Source organism: Adelges cooleyi, unplaced genomic scaffold (genome assembly GCF_023614345.1).
Source record: "Adelges cooleyi isolate 19-005CV unplaced genomic scaffold, UGA_ACOO_1.1 ACOO_flye_CR_arks_rails_tigmint_CR_PRNA_9, whole genome shotgun sequence".
NCBI lineage: Eukaryota > Metazoa > Arthropoda > Insecta > Hemiptera > Adelgidae > Adelges > Adelges cooleyi.
This window is the reverse complement of record NW_026096579.1, coordinates 10876146-10892261: the sequence shown is the minus strand read 5'-3', so window position 1 is coordinate 10892261 and position 16116 is coordinate 10876146. Positions and strand designations below refer to the sequence as shown.

Here is a 16116-nt window from a genome sequence, read left to right as displayed (position 1 = left end):
GGGAGGCCAGACTAGACTGAACAAAATTAATTATTTATTTACATTTTATCATCAGAAAATAGTCATCGCATAATGCAAGATCACGGATCACTATAATATAATCTATCTCCTCAATTATACAATCACTGATAAATGATGGCATGATGATGCATGACATGCAACAAAAAATATTTTTTTACAAATTTTAACACTATAACAGTTTACGTTTATGGAGTTAATAAAAAATAATTTCTTACTCTCCGATAGTTATAAATTCGTTGTTTCAAAGCGGTTTTCTTAATAGTGATTACATCACTAACCAGTGGTCATCCTAACACTTAAAATTCTAACTTCTTATTGGACTGGTTAAAAATTCTTAAATATTACTGGTACCAAAGCAGATGGTTTTATCATAAAATAATTTTATATGGTCGATTACCGAAAAGAAATCAAGGACCGATTACTTGTAGACTATCTGTGAATTCAATGTTTATGAGGCACGTTTTAAAACTCCTTTTTATCCTTTTTGTTGGCAATAACAGCAGACAGTATATTTGTGTATGAAGTACACATATGGTCCAACGATAGTGTTTTTTTCTCTACATTTGTGTTATTATATATTTTTTATGTATATATTACAGCTTGTGTTTTTTTTTTGCATAAAAAGAAATATCAAATGAATTATCACAAATGAGGATAGGTTACGGATTTATCACAGTGCGGTGTCATGACGGCGCTCGTTGATTTTATTGTGTTACATAAATGTTATTTTGCATAATTTCCGATTTTGCTCGGTTCTATTTGTAATATTAAATACATGTTTTTGTAGAGCTTCGTTCATGATTGGCAATTTAATTTGTATTTTACTAAATAGCTGTTGTTCGCTAGCGGGAAAAGATGCTGTTCCCGGTATTACGAATCGGGGTTATCACAACCCTGAGGGATGCCGCTATTTCAAATATTTTGTACCCTATTCGAAATAAAACTGAAAATATTTGTATTTCAGTTTTGGCGAATTTGTGTTTCTGCGAATCTACCGCCGAAATTACTGTCCGTAAACAGTTCACTATGTTATTTAACATTTATTAACGTTTTCGTTTTCAAATAAAATATTACATTTTTCGCTCGGTATACTTATTTTCACGTGGCATTCTCATCATTTTCGTCGATCGCGCACCAACACCTTGTAGGTTGTCAGCATGTGTGCTTTAAAACAAATACTGTTCTTTATGATTTACAGGCTACAGCCAGCATGTAAAACATATATTATTGTTATTATTATTATTTTTATTATACAATGTATATATTATATTCTTGTAATTTAAATAGTCAGCAATTTTCATCTAATACCAGACGCAGAAAAAAAAGTACGTGTTTGGAAATAGTGTATGTTGGTAGTGCTAACATGCTGTGTATATCATTGTATTTAACAGTGACAGGGTCTTAACTCTCAAAATTATACATGTTTCGTTTTTCAAACGAGATCATTTCCCGTTGTATTTTATTAAATAATAATTATCCAGTACCCTAACTAGTAACCACACATAGGTTCTGCTCAATTACCTCGCTAATCTCACTACACTCCTTTGACTCGCTTTCCTTTCGTTGTCTTTACTTTAGTATTTTATTTCAACCAGATATTTACAATTCTTAAACATTTTCAAGACGGAGTATAAAGAATTAATCTTGCTTATTCGCCACAATTAGAGAGAGAAAATAATTTATGCCTTACCTCTGGCTGATGCTTAACAAAAATAAAAATAAATAGAGGTCTGGTTGTTGCACCCAGCTCTTAAATTTATTTTTAGGGTTACACGCCGCATAGGTAAATAAAAATCAGTTAAAGTCGACATAATATGCAAACATATACCTGCTATCATTGACTTGTTTACGGAGGAAGCAGGAATAGAATTTGCTCCCTGGCGTACTCGGTCTCTAACAAGTTATTAGCCTCTAACCTAACTAAATAAAAAATAATTTTCAGCGGATCCTTTTCTATTTAAAACTGAAAAAAAATTAATGCTTTTTCCAACAAAATTACGGTAGACTAACTTTTGGTGACCTGATAGAAGATTATCCGTCTCCCAAGACCACAATGTAGGCATGCTTCTGCCTCCTATTCAAATGATTGCATTTGACATACTAATTGTTATTATGAAACGGTTTTTTATTAAACCAGATTTTGAGTCCCCTGCCATAGAAGTGGCAAATGCGTTCAGTTCCCAACTCTGGTTTTTACCTTATAATAAATAATTTTGACTCGTGCTCAATATTATAGTTCGATATTTATTATAATATATCAATTATTTATTTTTTACTAAATTATCATATTTTTGTTTAACATCCAAATGTTCCAATGATCCACTGAGTCCACTGTTACACAAAAAACTAAATGAATAATTTTACTACAGTCTAGTAGTCTACATTCTATACCTGCATGTTTTGTCTGGTGTCATTCGCTCAAAGCGACTATTATTTTAACTACACTGCATTGTTATAAATAATGTGGACGAGGGCGATTATTATATTTCTTGTCGACCAAATAAAAACGCCGACTAATTAACAAGTGTTTTCGCGATGGTGTTTGTCGCAAAACAATAGCCCAGTGTAAATTATGGATAATCTCTTTTTGGCGCAGCCCCCGTTTTATTGTGTTTTGTATATAAACTATATTGCGTGCGACTCCACTTCCGCCTCCGCCCACGGTTATAATCGCTAACGGGTATGTGTCTATGTCATTATACCCTTTAGGAAACCCGCCGAATTCCTCGAACCCAATTCCCATAAATTCCATTGGGCTGCGGCCATTACACACGCGTTCAATTGATATAATAACAACAAAGTTTCAGCCTCCCTTGCACTTTACAATGGGATCGATCGTCGCGCTTAAGCTCATAATTGTTATTATAATAAAACCCCTGCGGTTGACACCACCCCTTATTTATCGCGTTGTTTAAACCATATTTTTTTAGTTAATTTTCAATTACACTTGAAAATAACAGTAATAACAGTTAATAAATTCGGCGATGACACAAAATCCTGGAATTTTTTACTCGTAGGTACTAAATTTTGTAGGTACTAAAACCTACTTGTATTTTTTTTTTGCCAATTATTCTGATTACATGTAGGTTACTCTCGATTGTATCATCCTAGTTTTAAACCGTATAAAATAGTATTATACAAAAATATTGATTATAATTTCGGTATTGTTGTTACTTTTTTATAACTTACAATAATAATATGTAGTATAACAAAGTAATAATAAGCGCGACCATTACTGCACTCCGGTAATGTGTTCTCTAGGAAGACCTTGAAATGGCAAGCGGTGCATGTAGTACTGTGCTACTACTGCTGTAGATAGGGTAAATACTATGTTATACCGTATTGGTGAAAGCAGAACACCGTTGCCGCCGACCTTGGATCATTCTAGTCTACTTACGAAACTCTCCCCCGTGTAAAATTAACAATATCGAATAATCGCGCGGAAACAAAAACGCCTATACACTTGTGGTCGGTTATAAAGGATTTAAGTCTGTCGTTCCTCCATACACAATATCATAAAAAAAAAATGTAAAAATCTTTCTCGGTATTATATTCATTATCAGTATTACGTATAGACGTTAACACGATATCGTTCAGGGATGGTCGTCGACCAGCATAGAAACATTGTGTCACGTTTTCTTTTTTTTCTATGTACTTCTCCACCTCATTATGAGCAAATGTTTTATTATTCATACATGGCTTGACGGTCAACGGCGCCTGTCGACGCACAACAATAATACGTAGGTATTATATAATAGTATTACCGAAAATTAATATTTAAAAATAAAAAGTAATTTACAGTTTTTTTTTATTATTCTTGATGAATGCCCAATTGATTTTTACCAAATTTTTGTTTCTATGTACTTATATAAAGCGCGTGTGACCTACTTAAATGTCTTTTTTTTCTATGAGATAATATTAATAAATTGTAATTGATGATAAATTATAATTTTTCAAACCTAACAGCTTATACTTTAAATTGCACGATTGACACCCAAAAGGATTACAACTAATGTTGCACTATTTTAATTATACTCTTTTAAAATCGGCTCTTGGTCAGTCTATCTGCTACTTTTTTACTACTATCTTAATTATCTCCAAAAAACGACTATCCAGAAAATAGTCTCTTGTTAATCCGTATTATGTGATCGGCTAACGGAACGTTAAGAGACCATTTGTCCATATTATAGTGCACACATTTTTATACAAACGTAAGTATAATTTTTGCACACGCTTATAGAGCTGAATTTATTCAAATATTTTCATAAATAATACCGTCCGTGTGTATTAGACCGGATCGCGCTTTACACGCGATGACAATTAAAACGTCCGGACTTATATTATGACTAATAGTAATAATAATTATATAAAAAGAATGTTTGAATTTGCATATAATTGTGTGAATAGACACGGAAACGCGAGCAACTGGAGTTTGTGCTTGACTATTCGCCTAAACGGGCAATGGGTTTTAGTAAATAAATTTCAAATCTACATAAATGAGCGCACTCTGACTGCTAGTCGCTCTTTGTGCACACACATATGCAAACACGACAGACCCCATTTCCTTTGGCGTTTGGAAAATCTATCGTAGCTGATTAGTGTTAGTAATTAAACCTGAAATAAGCACCTAAATGAAATTGCACGTGCATACCTCATATGAGTAAATTGGTAAATCATTTGTTATTTAATCGTTGGCTAGTATGCATTTACGTTGTCTACTGTTTTTAAATTTGGGCGTCACCGTTATTACCGATTTCCGCCATAATAAATACAAACTTGTTATCTAGTATGTTTTAAGAACCCCTAACTTAATTTATAACATTTTAATTTTTTTTTTTAGTCTTCTAAATTTAATTTCTATGTTTTTTGAAAATGCCCCGAATCGATATTTGTTTTGTTAGCCTAATAAACATATAGGATATACTATCTATATAATACCTGTACACTGATAATAATATCATCTCGTTAGTGAAAAAATCACGTGACTGTTTATTGAGTTCTTTAAAATTTATAATTCAAATATGAAGTGCCATTTTTTTTTATTGTGTCTGAAAAAATTGAAGTAACTACGAGTAACCGTGGGCATATTATACTAAATTATAACAATTTTTAATTAAACTAAGCGTATACAGCTAAAAATGGCATTAGCATACGATGGAGGTGGTACGACATAAAGTGTTGTATGTCTAAAATTTTCACAAAAAAATAATAATTATGAACTCGTCAGAATATAGGGTAATCATACAGCAGAACATAGTGCTCTCGATAAACAAATTATTAATTTAGCCTGTAATCGGAAATTAGTAAATGATATTATTGATTTAATTTATTTCAGGGGTTCATAAAAAAATATTAGGTAACAAATTTTCATTTATTTTGACGGAAAATAGAAACGCCTTTAAATTTAACTCGCGAAACCTTAAGAAAACGTTTTTTGTTTAAAGTAATCTAAGTAATTCAACACCAACAAAAAACCTGTTTTTGATTAATAAACTATATCAAACGGACAAATATAATGTTTTTTACTATTCAATCTTACCACAGACGAACTTGAATGCTTTTTATTCATCGTAATGAGAATTATTATTTATTACAATTTATTTTTATTAACAGTTTTAATTTGTCAGTACTTACAATAACATGACAAATTAAATAAGTAGGGAATATTTCATAGATACTTTATTTAATTGAACATAAAATTTGCTATTTTATTTAATTAATAGTTAGTTATAATTTTTAATATTTCCAATAAAACCGATTATGATCTGCTACACATTTAAAACTCGATCTTATGCTTTCAAACTAGTATTATTAAAATGATATTTTAATAACGTTGTACACATTTTGTATCAAACTGAACAACTATTAAAATATTTATTAACCTTTATACATATTGTAAAAATTTGTTTTATATATTTGTATTTTTACATTTTTAATAGTTCTCATATGCACAGTATATTTGAACACTGAGTTCTCACTTTGTTGTTATAATATGGAGACATATTGATAATGTGTTATATATATGTACTTCAACGCAGCTTATGTTATATTATGAAATAATTAAAAACCATACGCTTGTATTTCATCACTTATTTTTTCTTTCCTTAAACATTTATTTTAGTAATTGAGTAAGTCAATATAATATTTGTAGCGATGTTTGCTATTTAATTGTTTCTATAGTAAAGAAAATATAACTTGTCGTATGGATGTAAATCAATATTTGTTATTTTATCTTCGTTATGGAAATTTTGTTTCGCGGAACTAATGTAAATCAATTTTAATTGATATCTAAGAATGTCTTATAGATTATAAATCTTGTTAACATGAACAACTAAAGAAAAATTAGTGCTATGTGCTTTCTATACTGGTCACTTTGTGTTTGGAATTATAATTTATGTGTAAATATTAATTACGTTAAACTTATTAAACTAACCATAAATAATCTCCATACCTGTTCTATGATAGTTGCTTATTATTAATATGTTATCTCTTAATTAAGTTGTAATAGTTTACTGTTAACATTTTTATTATATCCACGTCTTACTAATAAAAATGTTCAATAGTCAAAAATTCAAATTAAATTATATTCATATTCAAATCAAATAAAACCCAATTATTTTTTTGGTATGTACCTATATAAATATTAATGGATGGTTTAGATAGCTTTTCATAAATATTAAAAAAACGAAACCTGTATTTGAAACAGACCTCGTATCATTTTAGTTGTTAAACTGGTCGAGTATTATATTAAATACATATTTTTTACTCTTAATTGCTTAAATTTATTAGTTGAGAAATTCTATGCACGTGTGCGTATATTGATTGTGTACTATATAGTTTTTTTATTTCTCTACGCCTTTATATATTTTATCGATATACTATTGGATTGTTAAGTCACAAACACCCTAAAACACCTTCAAATACAAACATATTTTGACGATTTTTCAAAGGACTTGGATAATCTAGGTTGTTTAAGCTTTTGCACGTGACTGTTTGTAAGAGTAAAGGCTATTCTTCTGCAAAATTATTAGGAGTCACTTCATTCGTCCATGCTTGGTGTTTTGCACACCAGCTGTTAACTACAATTTTTAATGAACTGACTAGAAAACAGACGTGTTGCTAGTCTTACCGAAAAATATCTGTGTCGCAACTCGCTTGAAATATTTGAGAATTCTTTGTACAATTTTTTTTTTTTGTTATTTTATTTTAATTGAAGCATTTTTTTTTTTACCAATTTAGGTTTTGCGGTGGTGTCGAGCTGTAGCACGGTGTCGTCGCCTTGGACGCCAGGTGGGGGTACAGCGGGCGGCAACCCGGACGGGCCGGACGGCGGCGGTAACGGTATGAGGAGCGCGGCGGGTGTGAACGCCGGCAGCAACCTCAGCCTGGACGTGGACGACTGCGACGATGACAAGGAACTGTCGGCGGCCGACGCGGAGGGCGTCTGGAGTCCAGACATAGAACAGAGCTTCCAGGAAGCACTGGCCATATACCCACCCTGCGGACGCCGCAAAATCATACTGTCCGACGAGGGCAAAATGTATGGTAAGTCACCGATTTTGTGTATTTTCCACCTGGTTGGAACCTCTGGTGCCGGTCGAGTTGCATGAATCCACAGTAAAGATTTAGGAAGTCAATATACATTTCCAAGTTCATTTTGTAGCCCGGACTTAGGTATGTGGTTAAAGTCCATAATAACTGTTGAGCGACAAACGAATTATCAATAAAATAAAAAACGTTGTGGGAAAAGGAAAAATAAACTGCCTGACATTTTCAATCATTTAAAAGTGTAAACTAAAATTTATATCGTGCAATTAATTGTTTGGATTTTTGTTACCTGGGTCGAGACTTTATTTATTATAGGGCCAACAGCTATGACCATTTATTAACAAAATGTAGCTCGTTTTACTAAATTAAATTTCAATTGTGTCAACTAAATACTAGAATAATTTGTATAAGCTTTTAAAAGTGTAATTTTTTCTACGAGTTCTAGTCATTTTGGTAGTAAAAATGTCTTATAAAGTTTACTAAAAAAAATGTATGCCATTACAAAACTCTTCGATGGGTAAAGTTAAATATCATCATTATTTTATTAGTATCAAAATTATAATACATATGTAAAATGATGTGTACATATAACTTTGTAATAACTACTAGATAATATCATTCATTGTGTTGATCATTCAGTGTTGGACAACCGTTAGAACGGTTTTTGTAAATGCCCAAATCCAAAATGTATATATTTATAGCCGGGTTTGCATACAAAACCGGTAAAAAGATGTATATTTTGAGAATTTAGCTTTTCTGAATAATTAAACATATTTAGTGAACGCGTTTCTTATTCTGGACACTATCTCATTTTGTATTTATTAGTTGGATTTATTATAGCTTCTATATAAAACTGCGGGCGTTATACAGTAAAACGATTAGCACTGGAATAAAACAAAATTGAAGAGCTATAGAGAAAGAAACAGCATATTTTTAAAACCTAAAATATGTTTTTACATTTATTAAATGTTGTTGTATACACACAAATTACGCTCGTGTATTTAATATTGGTTTATTTATTTATTTAGTCTTTTTTGTGTGTGTTAATGTGGTTAAATGTACTTGTTGGTTTCATCGCTCAAAAATAGAATCAACATTGGATGTACAAAGTATAAATGTTTGCTATTGCCGTGGAAAAAATGTATAGAAACGTTTGAGAACGTTGTTTTCACACATGCATAATAAATATTAACATATACAGTTTGTAAAACAATAATTTAAAAATCCTTCTGCGCCGCTAAAAGATTTCAGCAAGAAGATTTTGAATTGCATTATATAAACGCACACCTGTTATTATTTTCTTATACATTTCTCTTTTGTACCACCGCCAAACTTTTCGGACCCTCTTTTGGTAAATTTATTGCTAGCCCGTTAACATGGCGGCAATTCTGTAAATTTCTTCGACTCTCCAAAGCTTTTGTCTTCTGCGTAAGTTTACCACCCTTTTGTCTTGTCTCTAGTCAAAACTCATTTGGCCACCGAAAACTTAAAACCTTAAATAATGTCATTGCCACTCGACTGCGCGAAAAGATTTTTCACCCTCTCCGGCCATAGACCTCGATCGCCACCAGGCACCATAATAGAACGTTGTATACACTTTTATAGCGGTGTCTTTGCACCGATTAGGGTGTCTAGTAATAATAATAATAATAATAATAATAATTGTTCATGAAAATCCAACAAACAGATTCAATAAAAAAAAAGAATTGGGAGGGTTCCCTAACGCAGATGTTTGTTAAAAGGGGTCACGTGGAGGGTAGCCAAAAGTTTAACTTATGTATTCATCGGAGAGTGAAATTGCTGATACCACTAGATCGTCCCCGAATTTGGGGAGGGGGCCTTCACTTTAAACTGAATTTCATTATCCATCGGTGCGGAGCGCCTAAGTAAATTTGTTGGTAAATGTACAAAAAAAAATCATAGTTACAGACGTTTTACATGTCTCGTAATAAGTTTTTTTTTTTTTTGCTTGCTTTTGTCGGTTCTCGGTACCAACGTTATTCATGCCCGGTCGTGGAAAACTGTTAAAGCGATTTTTTAATTTCATATTTTTTTGTATATGCTATAGGTATATACTATTTATATATTTTGTTATATATATAGAGAGAGAGAGAGAGAGAGAGAAATTTAATAAACACATCGCAATAAATTTAATTTTGTGTTGATACGCTTGAAGTTCTCGGAATGGGTGTGTGCAGGGAACGGGAAAACCCTTGTTTGGTTGGCGGCAACAGGGGGGTAGGTCGAATGTTTCGCCGATTTGTGTGTAGGGAAAATGACCGTGCGCTTCCCGCAAGGACGGCGGTGTGGGGTAAGAGCTGCCGCTGTAAACTCTGGCTGGATAGAGCGGGTAGGTTATATACGGGTCAAAGGGGTTGTTTCGCTGCGTCGGCGAATGACAGCGATGAGGCCCCTAGCTGGGGCGGGTGAAGAACTATGTATACCTATATATACATGACTGTGTGTGTGTGTGTGTATGGTATATACTGTTGGAGTGAAAGAGAAAGGGATCTGCGCTTATAACGGATGAAAAGGATACGAGCGGGGGAGAAGAGGAGACGATGGACGCGAACTATGCCAAGAATGTGCAATTAGTGTGTATATACACACGGTCGTCGGGGTGCCGCTATAATTCACCCTTGACTTCGGCGAGCGCCTCGCTCGGAGTGTAATAAGAAATGAAAGAAAGACATAAGAGGCCATCTCGGTCGAGACCGCCACCGCCGCCGCTGCGCCTACTCCTTTAACCGCCCTTCCCTTCCCCTTTGCGTTCGCTTATAGAATCTTGAGCTTCACCGCCGCACCATTAACACCGTAATCTTCGCGTTCGCCTCTTTTTACTCTCATACACACACACACACAAAACTGTTTGAGCGATTTTCTGCTCTCGTTGCGGTATCACAACCACCTCTCTTTTATCCTATTGTGTATACCCTCGTCGGTGGCAAATAAAACTGCACCAAACCCCTGAAGTTACATCCCTGTATGAGCTGATTGCTTCATCCAGTATAACTTCAAATTTCGTCTTACTACTGGTCCTCGTCATTGTCTAAATGTCTACCACGTCCACGGCCCCCCTAATAGAACGCTAAGCTGATTGATTTAAACGATACTTTACACAAATGTATGCGACAGAGTACTCTTTCCCGAAACAAATTAATCTTTTACAACATAGAATACGCTACCGCTATCAGAATCAACGTGGAGTACAGGAAAATAAGGGTAACCAAAATTTTGTTATCATTTCCTTTTTTTCTTTTTAATTTTTAAATATTTCGCTAGACGATTTATTAACTTGTTGTTGTTGTAGCAGATTTGGCTATTTTCCTTAGATGAAATAAAATGTATTTTTCCGCATTCCTCGAGTTTATATTTAATTAATAAAATAATAAGCAGTCGTTCGATCAACAAAGAGATTGGACGGACGGCGGTATGGTATTTTGGACCTCAACCACCGCCAATACACATGTCGACGCTTACAGTATATTATAAACAATGGTAATCCCACGATACTCTCTTTTATTTTTCATATTAATATATTTTTTTTGTCCCTCGCTCGCCCTAAATATTTTGCAATATAAATGCTCGAGATGTTTTTTATTTGTATTATTAAAGTACCACTTTAATAAACGATATTATATGTCTCGGGAAAAGCAGGACCCCATGTACCGCAACGCCTATGTACGCTTTTGTTTCTACCCCTAAAAAAAAAATGTAATAATAATAAACAACCTTCCGGTGATGATTTCTCCGTGGTCGTGTTTTTGTTGAAAAAACAAATATTAAATAATAAGAACTACCAGATATCATTTCGTTTTGTTTTTCTTCTCCGGAAAAGATATATTTATATAATATATATCAACAAGTACGCCTTTTTTTTTTTTCGTTGTATACAAATAAATTATTTTTATATATTTGGGAACGATGAAAACATTGATATTTTCTGCGAATACAATTATTATTTTAGCCCCTAAAGGAGTTGTGCAAAAAACAAATTATTATTTTAACGATATCGCCGTTACGTATCGATAACATTTATCAACAGCCTCAGATTATTGTAACGAGTGGTTTCCGGTTGTAAAAAAAGTCTACTAGGTACCAGCGAAAACTGCCTAATAAAAATATAATATCTAATATTAGTCACTGGCCGTAATGATAGCATTTAAAAAACTTTCAAAAACAAAATAAATTATTATTTGCATTTTTTCCTCGTTTCAACCGGAATTCAATTTATTTACTTAAATGTAATAGAATAATAATGCCTTTAGGGCATAGTGTTTTAATTATATTAATACATAAACTGAACCCAAATAGATAACACAATTAATGCATTCAATGCAAAAAACAAATTATTTTGTTATCTTAACATAACAAAAATTGTGCACTTTTTTACAATTCATCTTGAAATTAAATTATATTTTTTAAAAGCCTTTATTCGTGATAAACGTGTGATGTCCATTATGCGTTAATATTTAATGACAATTTTAGCAATATATGGGAATACGAAATAGCTATTAAAGGGCAAAGGATAGGCAATATTTAACAATAATTGATGTAGCCATTTTAGGTATACCGACTGATTTTATGGTGAAAAATAAAGTTTTTTTATTTATAAAACTTTTAAAGTTATTTTTCTTTGAATTGTAGCGAAAGTTTAATATAAAAAAAAATGTCAATTTTCATTCCATTATGCGATTTTGATAATGAGAACTGTTTTGAACATCTTAGTACTCGTATACTTTGGATCCTATAAACAACTTTTTCCATTTATGAATCTGAAGAAGCGTAATAATCTGTTAAATAACTTTAAAGAAACATTTTTAAAATCAAATGTTGACAAGCGTAGTAAGTCCAAAATTGTTAAAAGTTGTTTGTAGGGTCTTAAGAAGTCAAGATGAGGAATCCAAACCGGCTTTAAAAATCCTTATCTTGGAATGAAAATAAGCCTTTTTAGCATGAAAAACGGTTAAGTTTGGAATCTCCTTAGGTTATAATATATAATAAAATATGCATATACAATAAGTTTGTATAATACATATTTTGTGTATGTATTACAGTAAGAAATTTTCACGATGGTTATTCAAACGGTATATATAATATTTGAGCTAATAGATCCAATCTATTAATTTTTTTTTTCACCGCCAATTAAAAATATTCAGACGGCATCTTCGTGATAACATCAGTAGTTTGACTAAAATCTAATCAGTAGTTGTATTAAAATCGAAAATGCCGTTTGTAAATTATAACCAATAACTAATAAAAATGTAATTATTGGCGACGGCTGCTAAGCGCGTTGTTGCTATATCCAGACGACGATAACAACCGTTTTATCATCGTCTCGGAGATTATGTCGTTTACACTTCGTTTACTGGTTTAAGGTCGGTCGAATGCACTGTAAATAAAGCAAACATAATATTATTATGTATGTTTATTTTCTACTCGGCCGACCTTCTTCTCTATACTGTGTATACATCGCCGTCGTCGTCGTAGTAATAATATAGTTGAGGTGTGCCTGGGTTAGCGGTTTTCAGTGCTCATAACGCGCTTTCATTTACATAAATAATATTGAGAGACATCAACTCTGTCGTACAAACATTACACTCGACAGAAAAAAAAAACAAAAACAAAATCATCCGTACCGTTTCCGAGGGGAGGGGGGGCATTTTGGAAATAAAGGGCAGAAGACACCGTGTGTGTGTGTGTGTGTGTGTGTGTGTGTGAAACGAAGCACTGTACTGAAGTATATATAATGTGTTTTTATTGTACAGCCATACAGGAGGTACACTTGCACGCGCTCGCACACACTCTTTAGCAGTCGCTGCCGGAACGTTCACCTTTCGGTTAACGGTGGCGGAGTCGACCATATTATTATATTTATTATAATGGCTACGACGGTCGACGACGACCGTGATGATGATGCGATGACGTGTACCACCGTTTTTGTAGTAGTACTAGTCTAGTAATATAATAATGATAATAATAACCGCGCGCGTATGTACTTACTATTGAAAACTCGGTCTGTGCACGCTGGACGGCAGCCGGGGCGGTTATGTAATAATAACGAGTAAAATGGTAAAAAAAAAATATATATATATATATATATAATGCAAGAACGATGACACACAGAGTGTATGTATTGTGTCAACCCGTAAACCGCCGTGACCGCCTCTCTAGTACACGCGGGATGTACCTCTGGATACCTGTGTGTCCCACGCAGCAGCAATAGATGAGAAATACACAGACTTTGGTTGTGTTTTTTCCACAGTGCACTACCGTGGTGTACAGCAGCTGATACAGTCTCTGTGTCTAATGTATTCCATTTTTATAATTACGGATCGTTGCGGCGGCCGTTTCGCGTTTTTACTTTCGGTTTGACCCGATTTTCCGCGTTGCCTTAACCGCACATAGAGATCTTAAATCGCGATTTGCTCTTGTAACGTGTAATGCATTAGCAGCGCTAACCACACTCGGTTTTTTTCCTCGGATAATTTAAACGAATCCGCCGAGAGTTCGCTCAAAAACGGACCTAGAACGCGGATCCTCGTTAAGTCACACGTATATGAGTAAAAGTGGTGCGGATAGGTAACATAAAAACAACGTTGACAAAAAAAAAACACCCCCTTTTTCATACTTACATTTTGGTCTCCATAATTTTTTCGACGTACATATTATATTATATTTAAAGCCTTTCGTTGTAATCTGATACTTAATAGTGTTGTTACCAACTGTCGGCACACGTCTTAACTTGTCGATACACGATTTTGAGCGTACTTATAAGTGTCCCGGATGCGGTGGAATGAGCAATCAAAGTATCAATGGCACGAAAATCAATAAGTATCAGTTGCGTTAAATGTATTCGTTACACAGGGACGTATGCGCTGTGTGTTCTTTCATAAAGGGTTGAGGTTAATATTATTTATTTAATCTATTGGGTAAGCGTTTAACAAATAAATTTCCTCTCTTCTTAAATCGAATTATATGTTACAATACGGGTTGGATCGCTGAATACTCTAATAATAATACTGTTCTGTTGTATAAACTAATAATAATAATTAATAATCAAACAATTGAATCTCATAATGGAAACAAATAAAATATCAGTCCTCCTCTTATCTCTCTTTTATACTTGCTGGTGGACGTAGTAATTTACATTATAAATGTTTTTTCAAAGATTATATTATACGTTTAAAGTTTATAAGTAACCAATGTATTAATGTAGTCACAATGTCTATATCTGATAATGTTACAATTAAACGTTTTTGTTGTAAGACGCAAGTTTTTTTAGCGTTTCGTTGCGGTTGCTTCGGTATAGTAGTATACTATTATAATATAATGATAGTATTTATATAGTGACAAAATATTGGGTAATTTGTTTTTAACTTTGATATCATTATGATAATTAAACGGCGATATGGTCCAGCACTCGGCATCGAAGACGTATAATGTCTGTACTATTGCTATCGATTAAATCGTTCGGGTTTATCTCTTCTAATTAATAATAACACAATTATACATCATTTTATCGTAATGACAGTAATTTCGTTTTATTATTATTATTTGCCTTTTTTTGCGGTTGTGACGAAACGCCCCAATGTGTTGCAACGTTATATGTACTATATATATATTCATGTACGCAATAGCCAACGTATAGAGTATGATCAAATCAGATTGGGGCTTGCAATTATTAGAATTGGCCAGTGATCGGTTTGTAGTGCATGACCCTTAAGCATAGGGCAAAATATGCTGCATTAAATAAACAAACGAACAATAGTAAAAAATATGTTCGCCAGATTTTTTGAGATTTGAGACTGGTGGTCTGACCATCTGGATCGATTATGTGCATATTTTTGGCTAGCTAAACCGGGCAAGAGTTTATACTTGAGTTAGTATGTACTATTATATTTGTACACGACTAGTCCGTCAAGCATTTTCGATGTTGGTAGAAAATTAATTTTGTTTCCAAAAATCCAAACAGATGGTATGTAACTGGTGCTCGAAAAAAACGTGTTCATGGAACTCGTTCAAAATTTCGGAACGTATGCGAAACAAAATATATTTTTTGTGTAAAGGAACAAAACTAGAATGTCGTTTAATTTGTATGGAACGAACCCCTTCTTTTTTTAAAAAAAATCCTTAAATCGGTTTTAAAACTAGCTAAAAAAAAAAAAAAAGGAAATCATCATAAAGTCGCTTCTCCCTCCTCAGAAAAACGATGGATTTCATAAAGCCTGACCCAGTCGAGTCTGTAAAAACAATATTTTTGGGTGGTAAATACTGAACAACAGTTTCTAGGCTTAAACATCATAATCAACCCAGTTATATTTTCATTGGGTTTGAGTTCAAACACGATTTCGAAGTAGTAAAAATACCGTATCTAATAGTTGTGGTCGGTTTTTTGTGTTTACAGGACGTAACGAACTGATAGCCAGATACATAAAACTGCGGACTGGCAAGACACGGACGCGGAAACAAGTCAGCTCTCACATTCAAGTGTTGGCTCGTCGGAAGTTGCGCGAGATACAAGCCAAACTCAAAGTGGTGAGTGTC

At 33.4% G+C, this 16116-nt stretch overlaps 1 protein-coding gene across 5 annotated transcripts in view; it reads left to right on the top strand.

Annotated features, from left to right (window-relative positions):
* LOC126846061 (transcriptional enhancer factor TEF-1) overlaps positions 1–16116 on the top strand; it is a 48977-nt gene that overhangs the window by 29022 nt on the left and 3839 nt on the right. For all 5 annotated transcript variants that reach the window (XM_050585165.1, XM_050585169.1, XM_050585166.1 and 2 more), the window contains 2 exons: positions 7261–7566; positions 15977–16107. In XM_050585165.1, coding sequence (XP_050441122.1) covers positions 7261–7566; positions 15977–16107 — 437 coding nt within the window. The remainder of the gene's footprint in view (positions 1–7260; positions 7567–15976; positions 16108–16116) is intronic.